At 22.8% G+C, this 20,731-nt stretch overlaps 1 protein-coding gene across 1 annotated transcript; it reads left to right on the top strand.

Annotated features, from left to right (window-relative positions):
• Positions 1-19,742: 19,742 nt before the first annotated feature.
• On the top strand, positions 19,743-20,601 carry LOC106344549. The gene is made up of 3 exons (XM_013783909.1): positions 19,743-20,046; positions 20,134-20,278; positions 20,328-20,601. The coding sequence occupies exons 1-3, from the start codon at positions 19,743-19,745 to the stop codon at positions 20,599-20,601; spliced, it is 723 nt and encodes a 240-aa protein (XP_013639363.1).
• Positions 20,602-20,731: the final 130 nt, after the last annotated feature.

The following is a 20,731-nucleotide window of genomic DNA, read 5'->3' as shown; positions in this document are numbered from 1 at the left end:
TTTTTTTTTTTCTCTGGGAATTTTATTGGTGTATATCAAAACTAGTCATGATTAATGTTATAAATTGAATGGGACAAACAAAAAGGTGGTATTGGATCACGAAGAAATAAGACAAGCAGGCTGATCATGGTTATATTTAATTTACCCGAATCTATTCCTTAAACACATATGGCAAGCCTTTCTTCTTTTTTCACTCTCCTGAATTTTAAAAGTGAGTTAGAGTATATTTATATATAGTATAGAATAATTTGATAATGTCGCTTATGCAAATAATACTAGTACAAATAAAATAAAAGTAGCTTTATTAATAAATACTCTAACAAGAACATCGCAAATATCATTATACTGATATTACTTAATAATATAATTAAAATTTAAATATACAAAAATAAATCACTCACATAATAAAAAATGTCAAATGACATTTTATATCTTTTGTTGAAAATTTTCTGTTTAAATTTCTTATACTATTTTTATTATTTAATTGTGAGAAATCATGTAAATACCCCCACTAATGATGCTTCAATATGCATGAAATTTATGCTAGTGTATCTCAAGGACACTGGCAGGAGAGAAAAGAAAACGATGCAAAATGCAAAAATGAAAATAACACGCTAAGACCATTCTAATGGTGCATCATTTAAAAAGAAAGAATAAAAAAAATAAGACAAAGTTCTTCAATGATCAATCATTTCAGGGAAAAATAAGGATATGAATAGTATTTTCTCAAATTTGAGAATTTATTATCCACAACATCATTTTATGAAAAATATGGTTATGGCATCCAAGGGGGAGTGTTATAAATCAATTGATAGATGTCCATAACCAGCTCGGTCTATAACCGGCCCATACACTTAGAGAGAGAGACGGCCTAACCCTAGAGAGAGAGAGGCGGCCACAACATGGAGAGAGAGAGAGAGAGAGAGAGAGAGGCGGCTTACTTTAGTTAGAGAAAAAAAAACCCTATTTCCTTTTCTCTTTATGTTTATGATTTGTAATCTTTCCATATTATGTCTTTCCATTTATCTCTTTGTAAACTCCCATATATAAAGGCACCTTATGTTATGATTAATAATATACAGAAACTTACAGTTCTAAATCCTTAAGTTTACAACATATTTTGAAATTTTACCACAAGTATTTTTGAAAGTTGATAATTAACTTTAAGTACTTTGAACTTTTACAAGATGTTCAAAAATTTATGAATTTCTTTCATAAAAGACTATTATATAAATTAAAAGTGTGTTTCTATGTTTATAAAAACTGTATTTTCTGAAAAAATAGTTGACTGGTTATAATTATAAAAGTTTAAAAATTAAAAGGCTATTCTGTAAATAGAAGTATGACTTCTTAATAGAAAATGCTATTTTTGCCTCTATATTAAGAAAAAAATTAGCAATCTTTATTTTAAAGGAAAAAATAAAGTTGGTTTGACGTATTCGTTTTCTCTACTAGATTTTCAACTCGCGCGTATATTTTAATAATAAGTTTAATATCATAATAATTTCAAAATAACATGTATATGGTTTATTTACATTTTATGTGAAATCATATACAAAATATGCTTTATTATTTTGATGAATTGTTTAAACTCCCATTTTTAATACTATTTTCATATTTAATAACATTTACCTTTAGTTTTAAAGAACTAACACCTATATCCCTAGGGTTAACTAATATAAACTTAAGGTTTAGATTTGAGGGGTGGGTTTTTGGAGGGTAGGGTTTAAGAAGTTTTTTAAAAAAAAAATACTTAAAATTTAAACTTTTTTAAAATAGTTAACATAATAATTTTTCGAATTTCAAAATAAATATTCAAAAAATCGAGAAAAAAAATTTGAAACATTTTTATAAGAATGTTAGAATCTAAAAATGTATAATTCTAAAACTATAAAATATCTTTTTATTTAAATAATTATTTGTATTTATAAGGGTAAAATGGTCTTTCGACTCTTTAATGAAACATCATAATTTATGTAATTGTAAAAATATCACTCTAATGAAAGAAAACATGAATAGTGCTACCAAAATGATGTAAAAGCAAAATTTCCATTTTATTTTTCCTATTTAAAATTTCATAAAATTATACCTTTTAAATAATTAATATTTTGTTATATTTTGTCTTGTATATGTGTATTTATAAAAGTGCTTAAATTAATCGTAGTTTTAAGAAAATGGATAGTTTAATGTGTATTAACTAATACTATACTATTATAAATAATTTTATTATAATTTTGTATCTATCTTTTTTTGAATGACATAAAGGTATCCATATGCACAATGTCAATTTTTTTCATTGTATTTACCAAATATTACAATGAAATTATGATTATTATATACTTATTGTATATATATTTGAAATACTCTTATTTAATTGTTTAAAATTCATATCTAATATAATAATATTTAGATTTAGGTTTTGATGATAATAACAATTTTTATGATATTTAAACAATATTAAATATTTTTAAAGATATAAGAAAAGAGGAAATAAATATATAGAATTTTAAAGTAACATTAATTAATGTTTTATTTATTAAAATATATAAAATATACTCCCTACGTTCCCAAAAGTAATATTTTTTAGATTTTTTTCTTGTTACACAAAGATAGATTTCTATATTATTAAGGTACTTTTTTATACTTTTTAGGAACATTAATTGAGAATATTTGAATTTATTAAATTTTCTTGGTGGAAAGTTATTGGGAAGTGTATAACAAAGTAAAAAATAAATTAAATTATAAACATTTATTAAATTTTTAATAAGCGTGCATACTCTAGAAAATTTTAGTTTCCGGAACAGAGGGAGTAAAATATTAGATATATCTTCTACTTGATCTAGTTAGAGTATAAATTAATCTCGGGGCTATGATGTTTTATTAGTTCACATGTATTTTTCTATTTTTTAGAGGTTTGTCGCAAATTTATTGTTTCTAATTTATTGATTAATATTTCTTAGATAATATAATTTTCACTAACGAATATATAATGAATATACCCCATATTTATTATTTTTATTGTCCCTGAGACTATACTCTAATGTCAATATTATTTGTAAATAATATTATAAATTTCAACTAATTTATTTGGTGAACCTCTTTAGATTTTATTATGTTTTCCCATATTTTATTAATTCTTCAAATATATTTCTTTGATAAACTAGTTTGAAATTATTTTTAATTGTATATTTTTTGTTAATTACTTTAATAATGTTTCATATGTATGGATCATATAACTTTTACTGATGAATTACATTAAATACTTATGAAAAATCACCATGTACTTTGTTTTATTATTAATGACCTTATCCTAAGAAAAAATTGTAGGTTAAAAATATCTTTAGGTTTACTTCAAAAAAAACTATTTGAATAGATTAATGAAGTTGTATTATAATTTTCTAATTGTTGATGAGTAAATAATTATATTAATTCATTTGATTGATCAATGGCAGTTTGAAAATATATTGATAAATGGGCTAGTTAACAACATGTTTCTTACACAATTAAAATACTTTTATCATCATTTATCTATAATAAAACTTTGTATACTTATTGTAATCAAAAAATGAATTGGCTCAGTAAAAAAAGACCAAAATCTACCATTATTTTGTTTAAAAAACTTGTGTAACTGAGTATCAACTTATACTATTTTTTAAGCCGATACCTATATAACTAAGATTATTTTAACTTACTATTTTCTTATGTATATGCTATTTGTATGACTTGAAAAAATCTATGATATAATAATTTTTATCAATATTTTTATGTTTATTTTTGAGAGACTTAGTTTATATATCAAGTTAGTTTTTTTGTTTTTTTGTTTTTTTTATCTTAATTGATATTTTAAGTTTATTTAATAGATTTTTTATAGAAATTTTAGATTTATAAACATATTAAACTATGATTCTAATTTGGCATGTTTTTAATAGTTTTAAATTATATCCTCATAAAAAGATATAATTTTGTTTTTCCTAGTTAAAATCTTTTATATTGAATTTTCAATAATTTAATATAAATATCAATCTAACTTTTAAGAAATTTTTTATATTTTTAGTTTATATTTTTGTAGTTTTGTATTAATTTTAATTTTACATACATGAATATTTGGTTTTGTTTTATAAAAATTTGATTTGTTTAAAAAAAAAAAAATTCGTATAGTTAGAATCTTATGTTTAATTTAAAACATTTATTTTATATTTCAAGTAAATTATTTTGATAAATAATTATTTAACTTATTGTATTTTTATTTTATTTTGAAAGAAATAGTTTTCTGATTTTTTCTATTTAAAAATATCAAATTAAGATGGTGATTTGGTATATTTTCAATGATATTTGTAAAGTTTATATGAACACATCAAATAATATATAGCCTAAATTTTGAAATAATATGTGCTTTCAATTCATATTTATTTAGTATTTTAAATTCTTGGATTTAAAATTAATATTTGTTAATTAATTTATGGTCATCTTTCAAAGATTTAGTTTATATAGTAAATAATATGTGGACATTCATTGATTTGTAGAGTTAACTTATATATAATATATCCTATTTGTGAATATTTTCAATAGCATATAAATTAAACTTTAAAAATTGCATCTTGTATATAGTATATGTTATTTGCTATTTTCAATATCATATAACCTAAAATTTAAAATTGCGTGTTTTGAATTTATATAGTTATTTTTATGTTAATTTTGACAAATCAATTAAACATTAAGTAACTTATATATAGTTTTTTTACCTTTTAAGTTGAACTTATTATATTGATTTATATTTTGCTTTGAAATAAACAATTTTTTGTAATATTGACATTTTTAGATGAAAAAAACCATTTGGCATATTTTAATGGTTTAAAATAATATGTAGACATTATCAATAATTTATAACATCAACTTATATATAATATATGTTATTCGTGAATATGGTCAATGACATATAACCTAAAATTTGAAACCACGTGTTTTAAGCCTATATAGTTATAATTGTTTGAAAGTCTTGCATTTTTATATTCTTTTTAAATTTCAAAAATATTATAAATATTAAGTTAATTTAATATAATGTTTTACTTTTGTTAACTTACTTTTATAAAAATCAGTTTAAGATTAAGTACTTGTATTTAATGTTTTAAATTTTGTAAGTTTAAAATTTTATATTGATTTATATTTTATTTTGAAATAAACATTTTTGGTAATATTGACTTTTTAGAAATAACCAAAGAAATAATTATTTCAGAATCAAGCATTTTAAATTAAATATTAAATTTAGAAAATCTTATATATATTAAATTAATTTTATTTAATTTTAATTTTATTAAATTATCTTATTTGATATTGATTTCAATTTTGTTGTTTGAAAGTACTTCAATTTTTATTTAATAATTATCTTTGTTAGTTATTTTTATGTTAATTTAAAAAAATCACTTTAAGATTAAGTACATATATATAATATTTTAAATTTTGTAAGTTTAACTTTTTGTATTGATTCATATTTGTTTTGAAATAAATATTTTTTGGTAATATTGTCTTTTTTTAGAAATAACCAAAGAAAATGATTGTTTCAGAATCTAGCATTTTAAATTTTATGTTACATTTCGAAAATATTATATATATATATATATATAAATATTAAGTTAATTTATATAATTTTTAATTTAGTAAATTATCTTATTTGATATTGTTTTCTATGTTATTGTTTGAAAGTTTCCAATTTTTATTTAGTTATTTTATGTTAATTTCCAAAAAAATCATTTTCACATTAAGTAAATTATATATAATGTTTTTACCTTTTTAATTTTAAATTTTTATATTAATTTATTTTTTATTTTGAAATAAACAATATTTGGTAGTATTGACATTAATTAGAAATAGTAAATTGAAAAAAATGATTTGACATATTTTTGGTGATTAAAAATAATATGTGGACATTTTAAGTAATTTATGACATCAACTTATATATACTATATATTAATTGTGAATATTTTCAATAGCATATAACCCAAAAATTGAAATTACATGTTTTAATTGTGTAGTTATAATTTTTTGAAAGTCTTGCATTTTTTATTTTAATTTTTAATTTTCAAAAATTAATTATATATTCAGTTAACTTATATATATAATCTTTTTACTTTTGTAAGCTTTCCTTATTTGATATTGATTTATGTTTTATTTTAAAGTAAAATTTTTTTTGGACTTATTGATTTTTTTGAAAGTATTAAACTAAAATAATGATTTGTCATATTATGATTAGTTGTTTTAAATCCTCTGTGTTTTAAATCATATTATTGAATATTTTCAATAGCATATAACCTAAACTTTAAAAATGATGTGTCTTAAATTTATATAGTTCTTCGTATTATGATTAGTTGTTTTAAATTCTATGTGTTTTAAATCATATTATTGAATATTTTCAATAGCATATAACCTAAACTTTAAAAATCATGTGTCTTAAATTTATATAGTTCTTATTGTTAAAATATCTTGCATTTTTAAGTTAATTATTATATTTGTAAGATATTTTATGTAACTTTCAAAAATATATTATGTATTAAGTTAAATTATATATAATTCTTTGAATTTTGTAAGTTTACCATATTTAAATTGATTTCTATTCTATTATAAAATAAACAATTTTGTAAATTCTGACATATTTAAAAATTGGAAATTAAAGATCTGATGTGTCAAAACACGACTGGAGGTTTTAAATCCTACGTGGACGTTCTCAATGGCTTACAACCTCAATTTTTATATAGTATAGACTATATTTTTAACTCGCGTGAGTTTATTTTAATAATTTATATCATTTTATATTAATTTTAAGATAATGAAGTATAATTGGTTTATATATATTTTTATATGAAGTTTTATTCAAAGTATGCTTTATTATTTTTTCTATTTAGATTTTTATACAATTATACTCTTTAAAAAACTAATATTTAGATATCTTTTTTTGTATATGTAAATGTGTAATTGTAATTATAATCGTGTTTATATTATTTATTAATCTTATTTAAAAACAAAATATTGATCATTCTATTCATAATAAAAAATAGTACACTTTACAATTATTTTTATTATAATTTTTTCATCTATCTTTCTATTTGAAAAAACATAAAAAAATTAATGCATATGCACAATATCTAGATTTACTTCTATTTGAAAAAAAACATAAGAAAATTAATGCATATGCACAATATCTAGCTTTACTTTGTATTTACCAATTTTTTTTACAATGAAAGTAAAAGTATTATATATTTTTGTGAATATCTGTATTTGTAATACTCATACGGAAGTGGGTTAAATGCATATGTGTTAGTATTTTATTTAGAGTTCAATCATAATAAATATTTTTATGAAATTTAAATAGTAATTTTATATTAGATATAATAGAAGGAGAAATAAATATATACAACTTTAAACTAATGTTAAATAATTGTTTATTTAATAAAATAAACACATATAAATAAAAAATATTAGATACATATTCTACTTGATCTAGTTACAATATTAATTAATGGCGTGATCATGATATTTTATTAGTTCACCTCATATTTCATAAAACTTAGATAACATATTTTCTAACTGACGAATGTATAATGAATATTTTTCAACTGACGAATGTATAATGAATATTTTTCAACTAATTTATTTTAAATTTTAGCCACTTTCATTTTTTTTATGTTGTCATATATATTAATAACATTATGTTTCAAATATCTTTCATTGATAGAACTCGTGTGAGATCATTTTTAGTTTTATATGTTATGTTAATTGCTTTAATAAATTTTCGTAAGCATATGTCTTATAAATTTTATAGTGAATTACACTAAAGACTTATGAAAAGTCACCATATAGTTTGCATAATTTTTAATGACCATATTTAAAAAAAAACTTATTGATTATAGAATATATAGAGTTTTTTCTTAAAAACATATTTGATTAGTTTAATGAATATTTTTTAATGATTTTCTTAAAAACATATACGTCAAAATTTATTAAATTTTAATTGTTGATTACTAAATAACTATGTTTCTTCATTTATTCATAAAAACAGCTTGAGAACACATAGATGAATGATTTGAAAAAATATAGATAAACGACCTGTTTAACAATATATTTCTTACAAAAGTAAATTATTGTTACCATCACTTATTTCTAACAGACATTTGTAACTTATTGTAAACTAAATAATAAACTGGCTGGGTAAAAAAAGAATTAATAAATTTATAATATTTTATAGTTGAGACCAATATAAATAAAAAAACAAATACTAAATTTCAGTTTCCTTTATATTTATTTGATCATATTAAGTATTATGATATTAATTAATTAATTATTTTATTTTTATTTATAAGCTATTTGTATGTTTTGACATACTTTAAGACATAATTTTATAATTCCGACTTTAATTAATGAAGAGTTAGCATATATATCAAGTAAGCATTTTTTTATTTTTGTTTTGTTTTGTTTTTTTTAGAAAATTTAAGATTTATAAGAATATTAATCTAAGATGCTGACTTTAAATATTTTTATTGGTATTTTCAGTTATTTCTGATTTTTAAAGCATATAGTCCATATCGTATTAAAGGTTACGGACATAATTAGATTTTTTCTTGTCAATCTCTTATTATATTAAGTTTTCAATAATTAGCTATAAATATCAATTTAACTTTAAAGATAATTTTTACAACTTTTAATTTATCTTTTTATAGTTTTGTGCTGATTTTTATTTATTTTTACATATGTGATTATTTATAAATATTTTTTAAAAACTTTATTTCTTTTTGAATATTTTTATTTTTGTTAATGTTTTGTTTAATTTCAAATATATATACTTATTTTATATATCAAGTTAATTATTTTTAATAAAATAATCTTTTTATTTACTTTATCAAATTAAAATGCTGATTTTTATATTATTATAATGATATTTTTAAATTCTATGTGAACACTTAAATAAACATATCCTCAATTTTGAAATCATATGTTATTTAGATTCATATGTAATGAAAAAGTGATTTAGATTTACATTGTTTTTATTATTTGAAATCCTTATATTTTTAAGATTATTTTTGTTACTTAATTTTATGTTGATCTTCCAAACATTTATTTTTTATAATAACTGATTCTTTTAGTTATTTGGCAATTTTTTTACTAAATTTATTATTGATATTTTTTTGAAAGAAATAGCTTCCATTTTGAAATCATATTTTGTTAGATTCATATGTAATGAAAAGTGCTTTAGATTCATATTGTTTTTATTATTTGAAATTCTTGTATTCGTTAAGATTTTTTTTGTTAGTTAATTTTATGTTGATCTTTCAAAGGTTTACTTTATATATCAAATTGGTTCTTTTAATAATTTTTTTTTCAATAAATTGAATAGTAGTTTCCTTTTTATTTAGAAATAAACATTTTTTGAAAATCTTGAATTTTTTAAAATAATAATTAAAATGGTAATTTGACATAATTTTTTGTGCTTTAAAATAATATGTGGATATTCTCAATTATTTATTGCCTCAAATTAAATATAGTACATGTTTTTGTTGAATATTTTCAGCAGTATATAACCTAAATTTTGTAAAACATGTGTTTTAGATTTATATAGTTATAATTGTTTGAAAGTATTGCAGTTTTAATTAACTATTATATTTGTTTGTTATTTTTATGTTAATTTTCTAAACATTATTTTATATTGTGTAGATTTGTACATGATGTTTTTAATTTTGTAAGTTTAACTTATTTTATAATTATTTATATTTATTTTGAAATAAAATTTTTTGTAATATTAACATTTTTAGAAATACCAAATTAAAAACGATTTGGTATATTTTGGTGCTTTAAAATAATATGTGAACATTCTAAATGATTTATAATATCAACTTATATATAGTATATGTTATTTTGAATATTTTCAGTAGTATATAACCTAAACTTTGAAAGTTATGAATTTAAATTTAGATTTATATAGTTATACTTGTTTGAAAGTCTTGTATTTTTAAATTAATTATTCTTTTTTTTATTTATTTTTTAATTTTCGAAAAATATTAAAAATTTTGTTAACTTAATATAGTATTAATATTTTTTTGTAAATTTTTCTTATTTGATATTGATTTATATTTTAGCTTGAAACAAACATTTTTTGGTAATATTAACATTTTGAAAAATAGTAAACTTAAATAATGATTTGTTATACTTCGATTGATCGTTTAAATCATATTCTTTGTTAACATTACTATTCTGCTTTTCATATTCCATTTTACTATAATAGATACCATTTTAAAGTAAATTTTTCAATGTTAATATTTATTTTATTAGTTTAGATTATATATATATACAATATTAATTTGGTAGTTTTAAATCCTATGTGTACACCATCCATTGCTTATAGCGTCAACATATTATAAGAAAATTAACTTTTTGTTAAGATTACTATTCTGCTTTTCATTTTCCATTTTACTATAATAGATACCATTTTCAAGTAAATTTTTAATTGTTAATATTTATTTTATTTGTTTAGATTATATATATATACAATATTGATTTCGTTTTATTTTATTTTAGGAGATATTTACATTTTAAAAATAAAAAGATAATCTGTTTTTGCTACTTTAAATATTTTAACATTAATTTCTATTTTATTTTTGTATAAAATGTATTTTAGATTTATTATATATAAGATGAAGTATTTTTTTTGTTACTATTACTATTTTACTTTTGATTTTCTATTTTACTATAATATTTACCATTTATTAAAGTAAGTTGCCAGATGTTAATATTTATTTTTTTAGTTTAAGTTATATATAGAATATTAATTTAGTTTTTTGAAAATATTTTTTTGGAAATATTAACATTTTTTTAAAAACAATAAACTTATATAATGATGTGTCATAACACGACTGGATGTTTTAAATCCTACGTGGACGCCTTCAACGGCTTATAGCCTCAACTTTTATATAGTATAGATTATGATTTTTCATATTTTGATTGGTCTTTTATAATCCTATGTTTATACTCTTAAATACTTATAGTCTCAACTTTTATATAGTAAATAAATGATATTTAGCATATTTTTGGTTTTTTAAAAATATTATGTGAACATTTTCAATTATTTATACCTTCAACTTATACATAATACATGTTATAAGTGAATATTTTCATTATCATATAGCCTAATATATCTGGCTGTTTAAAATCCTATGTGAACGCACCCAATGGCTTATTGACTTAATTTTTATATAACATAGATTTTGATTAGCATATAGCCTAAACTTTGAAAATCATGAGTTAAATTAATTTACTTATAATTTTTTGAAATTCTTGCATTTTAAATTAATTATTATATTATATTGTATTTTATTTTTATGTTAAAATTCAAAATATATTTTCTATATTAAGTTAATTTATTATTAATATTTTATTTTTGTTAACTTACCTTGTTTGATATTGGTTATAAATTTTGTTAATTTATTAATAACAATTAATATTACTTGTTTTGAATTTTTATAGTTATAATTGTTTGAAAGCTTTGCATTTTTTTTAAAAAAAAATTTATTATATATTCTGTTAACTTATATATAATCTTTTTATTTTTGTTAGGTTTCCTTATTTATATTGATTTCTATGTTATTACGAAATAAACAAATTTTTGAAAATATTGACATTTTTGAAAATATTAAAATAAAATAATGATTTGTCATTTTATGATTATTTGTTTTAAATCCTATGTGTTTTAAATCATATTATTGAATATTTTCAATAGCATATAGCCTAAACTTTAAAAATGACGTGTCTTAAATTTATATAGTTCTTATTTTTAAAATATCTTGCATTTTTAAGTTAATTATTATATTTGTAAGATATTTTATGTAAATTTAGAAAATATATTATATATTAAGTTAAATTATATATAATTTTTTTGAATTTTGTAAGTTTACCCTATTTAAATTGATTTCTATTTTTTATGAAATAAATAGTTTTGGAAATTCTGACATATTAAAAAATAGCAAATTAAAGATCTGATATGTCAAAATACGACTGGAGGTTTTAAATCTTACGTAGACGCCCTCAATGGCTTATAGCCTCAACTTTTATATAGTATAAACTAGATTTTCAACTCGCGATACGCGCGAGTTTATTTTAATAATAAGTTTAATTTCATAATAATTTCAAAATAACATATATATGTTTTATTTACATTTTATGTGAAATCCTATACAAAATATACTTTATTATTTTGAGGAATTGTTTAAACTACCACATTTTTAATACAATTTTCATATTTACCTTAATCACATTTACATTTAGTTTTAAAGAAGTAACACTTATATCCCTAGGGTTAACTAATATAGACTTAAGGTTTAGATTTGAACGGTGGACTTTTGGAGAGTGGGGTTTAAGATTTAAAAAAAAAAATACTTAAAATTTAAAATATATTTTTTTAAAATAGTTAACAAAATAATTTTCGAATTTCAAAATAAATATTCAAAAAAAATCGAGAAAACAATTTTGAAACATTTTTATAAGAAGGTTTGAATTTAAAAACGTATAATTCTAAAACTATAAAATATCTTTTTATTTAAATAATTATTTGTATATATATATATTAAAAAATAAGGGTTGATGGGTCTTTCGACTCTTTAATGAAACATCATACTTTATGTATCTGTAAAAATGCCCCTCTAATAAAAGGAAATATGAATAGTGGTACCAAAATGATGTAAAAGCAAAATTTTCATTTAATTTTTCCTATTTAAAATTTTATAAAATTATACCTATTAAATAATTAATATTTAGGTATATTTTGTCTTGTATATGTGTATTTATAAAAGTGCTTATATTAATCATAGTTTTAAGAAAATGGATTGTTTAATGTGTATTAACTAATACTATACTGTTATAAATAATTTTATTATAATTTTGTATCTATCATTTTTTTGATCACATAAAGGATTAATCCATATGCACAATGTCGATTTTTTTCATTGTATTTACCAAATATTACAATGAAATTACGATTATTATATACATATTGTATATATATATATTTGAAATACTCTTATTTAATTATTTAAAATTCATATCTAATAATATAATATTTAGGTTTAGGTTTTGATCATAATAACAATTTTGATGATATTTAAAAAATATTAAATATTTTTTAGATGCAAGAAAAGAGGAAATAAATATATAGAATTTTAAACAAACATTAATTAATGTTTTATTTATTAAAATATATAAAATATAAAATATTAGATATATCTTCTACTTGATCTAGTTAGAGTATAAATTAATCTCTGGGCTATGATGTTTTATTAGTTCACATGTATTTTTCTAATTTTTAGAGGTTTGTCACAAAATCATTATTTCTAATTTATTGATTAGTATTTCTTAGATAATATAATTTTCACTGACAAATATATAATGAATATATCCCATATTTATTATTTTTCTTGTCGCTGAGACTATACTCTAATGTCAATATTATTTGTAAATAATATTATAAATTTCAACTAATTTATTTGGTGAACCTCTTTAGATTTTATTATGTTTTCCTATATTTTATTAATTATTCAAATATATTTCTTTGATAAACTCGTTTGAAATTATTTTTAATTGTATATGTTTTGCTAATTACTTTAATAAAGTTTCATATGTATGGATCCTATAACTTTTACTGATGAATTACAATAAATACTTATGAATAATCACCTTGTACTTTGTTTTTTTAATGACCTTATCCAAAAAAAAACTGTAGATTAAAAATATCTTTAGGTTTATTTCAAAAAAAAAAAATTTATTTGAATAGATTAATGAAGTTGTATTATAATTTTCTAAAAAATGTTGTTCCAAAAGATAATAGTAGTGTTATTATAATTTTGACCGTTGATGAGTAAATAATTATAATAATTCATTTGATTGATAAATGGCAGTTTGAAAATATATAGATAAATGGGCTAGTTAACAATATGTTTCTTACACAATTAAAATACTTTTATCATCATTTATCTATAATAAAACTTTGTATACTTATTGTAATCACAATTGGCTCAGCAGAAAAAAGAAAAAATTTGTGTAACTGAGTATAAACTTATACTATTTTTAAGCCGATACCTATATAACTAAGATTATTTTAACTAACTATTTTATTTTGATGTATATGCTATTTGTATGACTTGACAAAATTTATGATATAATTTTTTCAATATTTTTATGTTTATTTTTGAGAGACTTAGCTTATATATCAAGTTAGTTTTTTTTCTTTTTGTTTTTATCTTAATTGATATTTTAAGTTTATTTAATATATTTTTTTATAGAAATTAAAGATTTATAAACATATTAAACTATGATTCTAATTTGGCATGTTTTTGATAGTTTTAAATTATATCCTCCTAAAAAGACATAATTTTGTTTTTTCTTGTTTAAATCTTTAATATTGAATTTTCAATAATTTAATATAAATATCAATCTAACTTTTAAGATAATTTTTACATTTTTTACTTTCTATTTTTTTAGTTTTGTATTAATTTTAATTTTACATACATGAATATATGGTTTTGTTTTATAAAAACTTGATTTTTTTAAAAAAATTGTTCTTTTTGGTTAGTTAGAATCTTATGTTTAATTTATAAATAATTTTTTAACTTATTCTATTTTCATTTTATTTTGAAAGAAATAGTTTTCTGATTTTTTCTATTTAAAAATATCAAAGTAAGATATATATGTTGTTACGTGGTTCGCTGTTAACGTAATCAAAGTCTTAATTCTACATGGGCTGTGATCAGCTCTATTTCCATCATGAAGGCATGGCTCGGAATGCATCCCTTAAGTACCAAACATTTTCAGTCCCCGGAACTAAATGATATTATTAAATTATAAACTAAATGTCATTTATACGATTTAGTTAGAATATTGGAGAAGTTTTTTAAAAAAATATGTATATAAATTTGGAGTATACGACCATAGTTTCCAAGAAGTAATATCATATAAAATTAGGAATGTTAATGACATCGAAAATATTGCTAAATTTGGTAAATAAGAATTAATTTTATAGTTTTATATGGCAACTCAATATATGCTTAACCACTAATTTAGTCTACTTTATAGTATAAAACTCAGATTTTATTTCCGTTTTTAATTTGGCGAGTTTCAGTAACTACATTGTGGATGCACGAGCCAATCATATGCCGATGGGCCATTAAGTAAAGTCCAAGACATTTGATATTTGTTAGTCTCTATAATGTATATACGAATATAAAAGACCTTTAATATTATTATTTTTATCAATTTTTTATCAAAAAAAACTGTGAATATATTTTCTGGTTTTATGAATATTTAATTAAACTTCTTGACTGAAAAATCAACAAAACTAAAAAAATTAAACAAAATTAAAACTATGTAACATAAATCTTTCTAAGTTGTTCACTCCGCGTTGGGCGCGGATCACTACCTAGTTTATTATTAATTAATTCTAATTTTTAATTTTAACATTTTATTTTATTGAAATTGGTTTGAAACCAATTACATCGTAAAATAAATTTGACAGGCGAAATATAATGAGAAAACTAAAATTTTGCATGTTGTAAATAGTGGAAATAATCATCCTTAATGATATAGAAATATCACGATGATTTTATTTTGAGTATAAGGTAAAAAAAAAATTTCTGAACTAAATAAGATAAATAAGTTGACGTCCATGTTCTCATACTATCAGATGGATCTCCATTGTATTTTACGATGACACGACAATACTTTTCATAATGTAGATATATTTTCTTTTTCTTTGATTGTCTTTGTCAATTTTATCCAGTGAAGCCATGATGAACAAAGTTGAACTGCAGGACACAAACCAAATACATAGCTCAGACTAACTAAAATCTAAGTTATAAAAATATCAGTTCCAACAGCACGAAAACCCAAGAAAAATCTGTCTACCCTAAGACTAAACAAAATGCAGATCATGTATATGTAAGAATTCCAAAACATTAATTTTCAAATAAAAAATAAAATCTAAAACATCACTTTTAAACTTGGCGGGAATAAAAATCTGTATATATAAGTAAATATATATAAATTTCTATGAACATATTTTAAGAAGATATTAAATAAAAGAAAAAATATATATTAATTAAATGGTTTATATATAGAAGAACTCAACTTCTATTGCTCTTCAGCATGTTTTTACTTCATTTCTTATTTCTCTTGCAGATCAACGTTTTAATGACTATTATTGAACTGCATGCAGATTAGTGCAATCTTATCGTAATATTAATGGACTGCAATTAAAATTTGAATAGTAAATAAAATGCAGATTAATCTGCATCACAAAAACTTCATTTAATCTGCATTTAAACAAAAACTTTATGCATTGTTGATGCATCACTACGTCAGATTCACCGATACCAACATAGGTCGGAAAAACATAAAAACAGTAAACTTTTACCGATACTGTTTTTATGTTTTTCCGACCAAAGTTTTGTTATAAAATAAACCAAACACAAATTTTACTAAACTAAAAATTTATGGCTTGGACATCTAATATCAATTTATATTTTTATTTTTTTTTCAATGGACTATCATATTATTTTTTATAAATTAAAAGTACTAATCTAAAACAATATAATTAAAATCAATATATGGTGATGAGTATTGGAAATGAACAAAATAATATATTTTTAAAAATGTTTTCCAAATAATAGATATAAGGAATTTTATTTCAGTACTCTATTGTCAATTGTTAGACAACACATGAACTTACAAATTTACGCCAAAACTAACCATAATTCACAAACGAGCTATTAAATATTTCACTTTCATCTAAACATGAATAAATACAAATATTTATTGATTAAACAAATTTAGTAATGTGGTCACTCTACACACTAACATTATAGCATAATTAGGTATATACACATTTAGGTTTTATATAATTTTTGTCAAAAAAATTGTGACCATAATACTCCTATGTTATCTTGATGCTAAGCTACAGTTTGCCTCTAACTCAAATCTGTTTTTAAATTTCTTTTTCTGATAAACCAAGTTTCCACAAAAGCTATGATGTTAGACAAATTGAATTATTATTTTTTTTATGATTTTTTTCTCCTAAACAAAGCTTCTAAAATCTTCGTATACTTTTCCTTATTCCTATAATATATTCAATTATATGTATCTCCTTTTATTTCATACTTAATTACTAGAGTCATTTCCTCAATCAATTTTTTTCATGAGATCTGCGATCGTTAAGATTGTAATGGCTACCAGCGGTGGTGTAACCCCTCAACCTATCTTTTCTAATCCAACTTAGATCTATAAATTTTAAACTAAAATGATTAAATAGGCGAAGAAACGAGTGAAAAATCTGGGAAAAAAGGTGGAAGCAGCCATTGAACTTCAGTAAACGCAGGTTATAGAAAAGGAGACGATACCAAAATTACATGTTTACCCCTCCTTGAGAAAAACAAAAACTTCAAGGAAGCGCGTTTCAACTCGGGTCCATTGATATCCAAACACGTCACTTGCCAAATGAGCTGAGGAAACATTTTGAATATTGATTAAAATTTTAGATTTTATAGATACATATACACGTAAAAGCTTGAAAATCTTAAAAACTAGGTGATGCTTAGAATTTATATATTTTTGTAGTTGTATAACTTGTTAATAATATTTTTTACGCGTTAAATATAATATTGAAAGTATCCAAAAATTTAATTTGATACAATATAGACTTTAGCCATGTATAATTTTAAGTATAACTTTGAATGTTCCTTTTTAGACTGCTACCATAGTTTATAGCATATAACAATTTTATCATACATTTACATTATCTTTTAATATTTAAGGTTCTTTAGTAACCTGCTAACTTACATATTAAACTAAATTTTATTTTAATTTTCATTGATATTTTAGATTACTTTATGAGATTCACTGTTATATAGCTAACATATATAAAAATGTGTAACAATTTATTTATCCGTTATATATTAGACATTTATATACATAACACGTAACAAATAATAAATCACATATAATAGTGTTATTAATGTTGAACAATCTGTAGAACATAATATCAAACCAGATTATGTTAACATATCCAAATTTAACGTTACATTGCAAAAATTTTAATAGCCTGTAAATGTTGAACAATCTATAAAATATCACAAATTTTTTGCCTCTCTCCCTATACAATCTTTTAGACTCAAAATCTTTTGCTGTGCTTTTCCTTTTTTACCATGCAGCTCCTTGTGTCAGAATTACTAAGTTTCTCATTTTCTTATCTAGCAACTTTCACGTATTTGGGGGGGGGGGAGGAGGGAGAACAAACACTAGGTAATCATTACTAATTCCCCATATTATTCTTTCTACATCCTTTTCACTTTTTAACCTACGTAATGCCTATTCGTAGAGCACGTTTATAGGCAACTCTTAACCTCGTGCCTTATAATCAAAAAAAAGAGGAAAACACGGAGTAAAGCGAAGGCACGTCTCCTAATTAAGTGTTTGAAGACACGTTCCTTAGGGCGACGTGTCACAACTGTATTGGACAGAGGAATGATGAAGTCGTTCTCGTTTCTTTCTCTCTTCTCTTTATCTTCTCGGTTGCTCCGCAAAGGCGACGAAAATGGCGATTGTTTCCCCCTCTGGGTGGAGCTCGTCGATGTCTACATGGTTTTCTCTCGTCGATGATGGACAACGGCGATTTCTCTCTCTCGGTGCTTTCCTCGACGAAGGAAACGGCGATTGCTCTCTCTCGGTGCTCTCGACGAAACGGCGATTCCTCTCCCTCTTGGTGGCTTCGTCGAGGAAGGAAGACGGTGAATTCTCAATCGGTGGCTATCTCTCTCTCCTGGTGGCTCTCTGAAACGGCGATTGTTTCTGAAGGGAATCGAAAGGTAAAGCGGCTCTTTGATTCTTTCAACTATGCATGTTTTGATTCTTGTTTGTTTTCTCAACGGAATCGAAAGGTAAATCGTTTCTAAATTTCCTTTCATTTGTTTTATGTGTTTGTGTCGCTTCACAGATGGATCAAGACGCATGATCCAGGATTGAGCTAGAGGCGTGAAGTGGGCACAAAACCTGTCTCTTTGGCAGACAAAACCGCAAATCGCAAAGGTACTTTAGCTTTGATCTTTCTAGTTGTATAAATGTTTCTCTTTGCTCTGATGAAGTGGATTGCGAATGTGAATGTGATTTTAATTATTGTTTGGAATGTGATTGTGATTTATGTTGCAGAGGATTACATATAAATCTTTGTAATGGTTTTGATTTGTTTCTGTTTTTTTTTTGTCTTGAGGTTGTTTGATCAAGATGCTTGATCGAGTTGGTGAGACAAAAACGAAGATGACTACCATCGTTCATACATGTAAATCACTCTCTTTACTCTGCGCAATTGGATAAAGTATTAGTTTGAAATGAATTAACTCGTGGGTCAGTGTTTGGTTAGCTAATGAATTGATGTTTAAGTGGTTAGATAGAAATGAGATTATGGTTGGCATAGGTAATAAATACTTTTTATGGTTAGATAGAAATGAATGGATTACATTGATGAAATTGTGAATAAATGTCTTATCGTTCTTCTCTTCAATGCGTTGAAGCTTCTCTTCAATACGTTGAAGCTTCCCTTCCCACTTTCTCATCTAATAAAGTCTGTCCTTCTCCTCTGTCTTGAATACATTTCTCACCGTGTTCTTCCCTTTCCACTTCCTCATCTCTGTTATTTTCTTTCTCTCTTCTTTGAGCTTGCTTCCGAAATGGATTCTTATCCATCTTCCCACACCTCAAAATTTGTTGACTTACTTAATAGCCTACAAAGCATTTCGTTTGGTAACTATGAAGATAGTGTCTCACAAGCTTCTTCACAAGCTGTTGGAACCGAAGATGGTGGAGAGACTGGTACACAGCGTAGAGAACGGCGGAAGTGGACGCCTGCGGATGATATTGTCCTCATTAGCTCGTGGCTTAACACAAGCAAAGATGTTATGGTTAGCAATGAGCAAAAATCAAGCACTTTCTGGTCAAGAGTAGCAGCTTATTTTGCGGCAAGTCGTCAAGATGGTGAGTGCCAGAGAGAGGTCCTGCATTGCAAGCAACGTTAGCAACGTTGGCACAAGATCAATGATCTTGTGTGCAAATTCTGTGGAGCCTACGAAGCTGCAAGCAGGGAGAAGACCAGCGGTCAAAATGAGAATGATGTGCTCAAACTAGCACATCAAATGTTCTACACGAACCATAACAAGAAATTCTTCCTCGAATATGCTTGGAAAGAGCTGAGGAACGACCAGAAGTGGTGTGAGGCAGTGTCTGCTAAAAATGAAGGAAGTTCTAAAAAAAAAAAGTGTGAAGACGGTGGAGATTCTTCAAGCTCTCAACCAACTGAAGCGTCCACCCGGTGTAAAAGCGTCAAAGGCCCGTGGTAAGAAGCCAGTGGCTGAGGAGAAAGCGATGAAGGAGTTTGAGACAATGTGGTCTATAAGACAACAGGATCTCGCCCAGAAGGAACGCTTGTCTAAGATGAGACTACTGGACAGTCGCATTGCCAAGAAAGAACCTCTCGTTGAGTATGAAGAAGAGCTCAAGAAGAAGCTGATTAATGAGTTGTTGTTGTCTTAGTTTAAGTTACTTTTTTCTGTTCTCTTGAATTTCCATGTTATGTTCTCTTTTAAATGTTTCTTGTAATGTTTTATGTGGTTCATGTTTATGATAAAATGTTTCCTGTTAAATGTTTAAGTTTCTGTTCTCT

Source organism: Brassica oleracea, chromosome C5, assembly GCF_000695525.1.
Source record: "Brassica oleracea var. oleracea cultivar TO1000 chromosome C5, BOL, whole genome shotgun sequence".
NCBI lineage: Eukaryota > Viridiplantae > Streptophyta > Magnoliopsida > Brassicales > Brassicaceae > Brassica > Brassica oleracea.
Note: the sequence above shows the minus strand (reverse complement) of the source record. Positions and strands in the feature narration are given on the sequence as shown.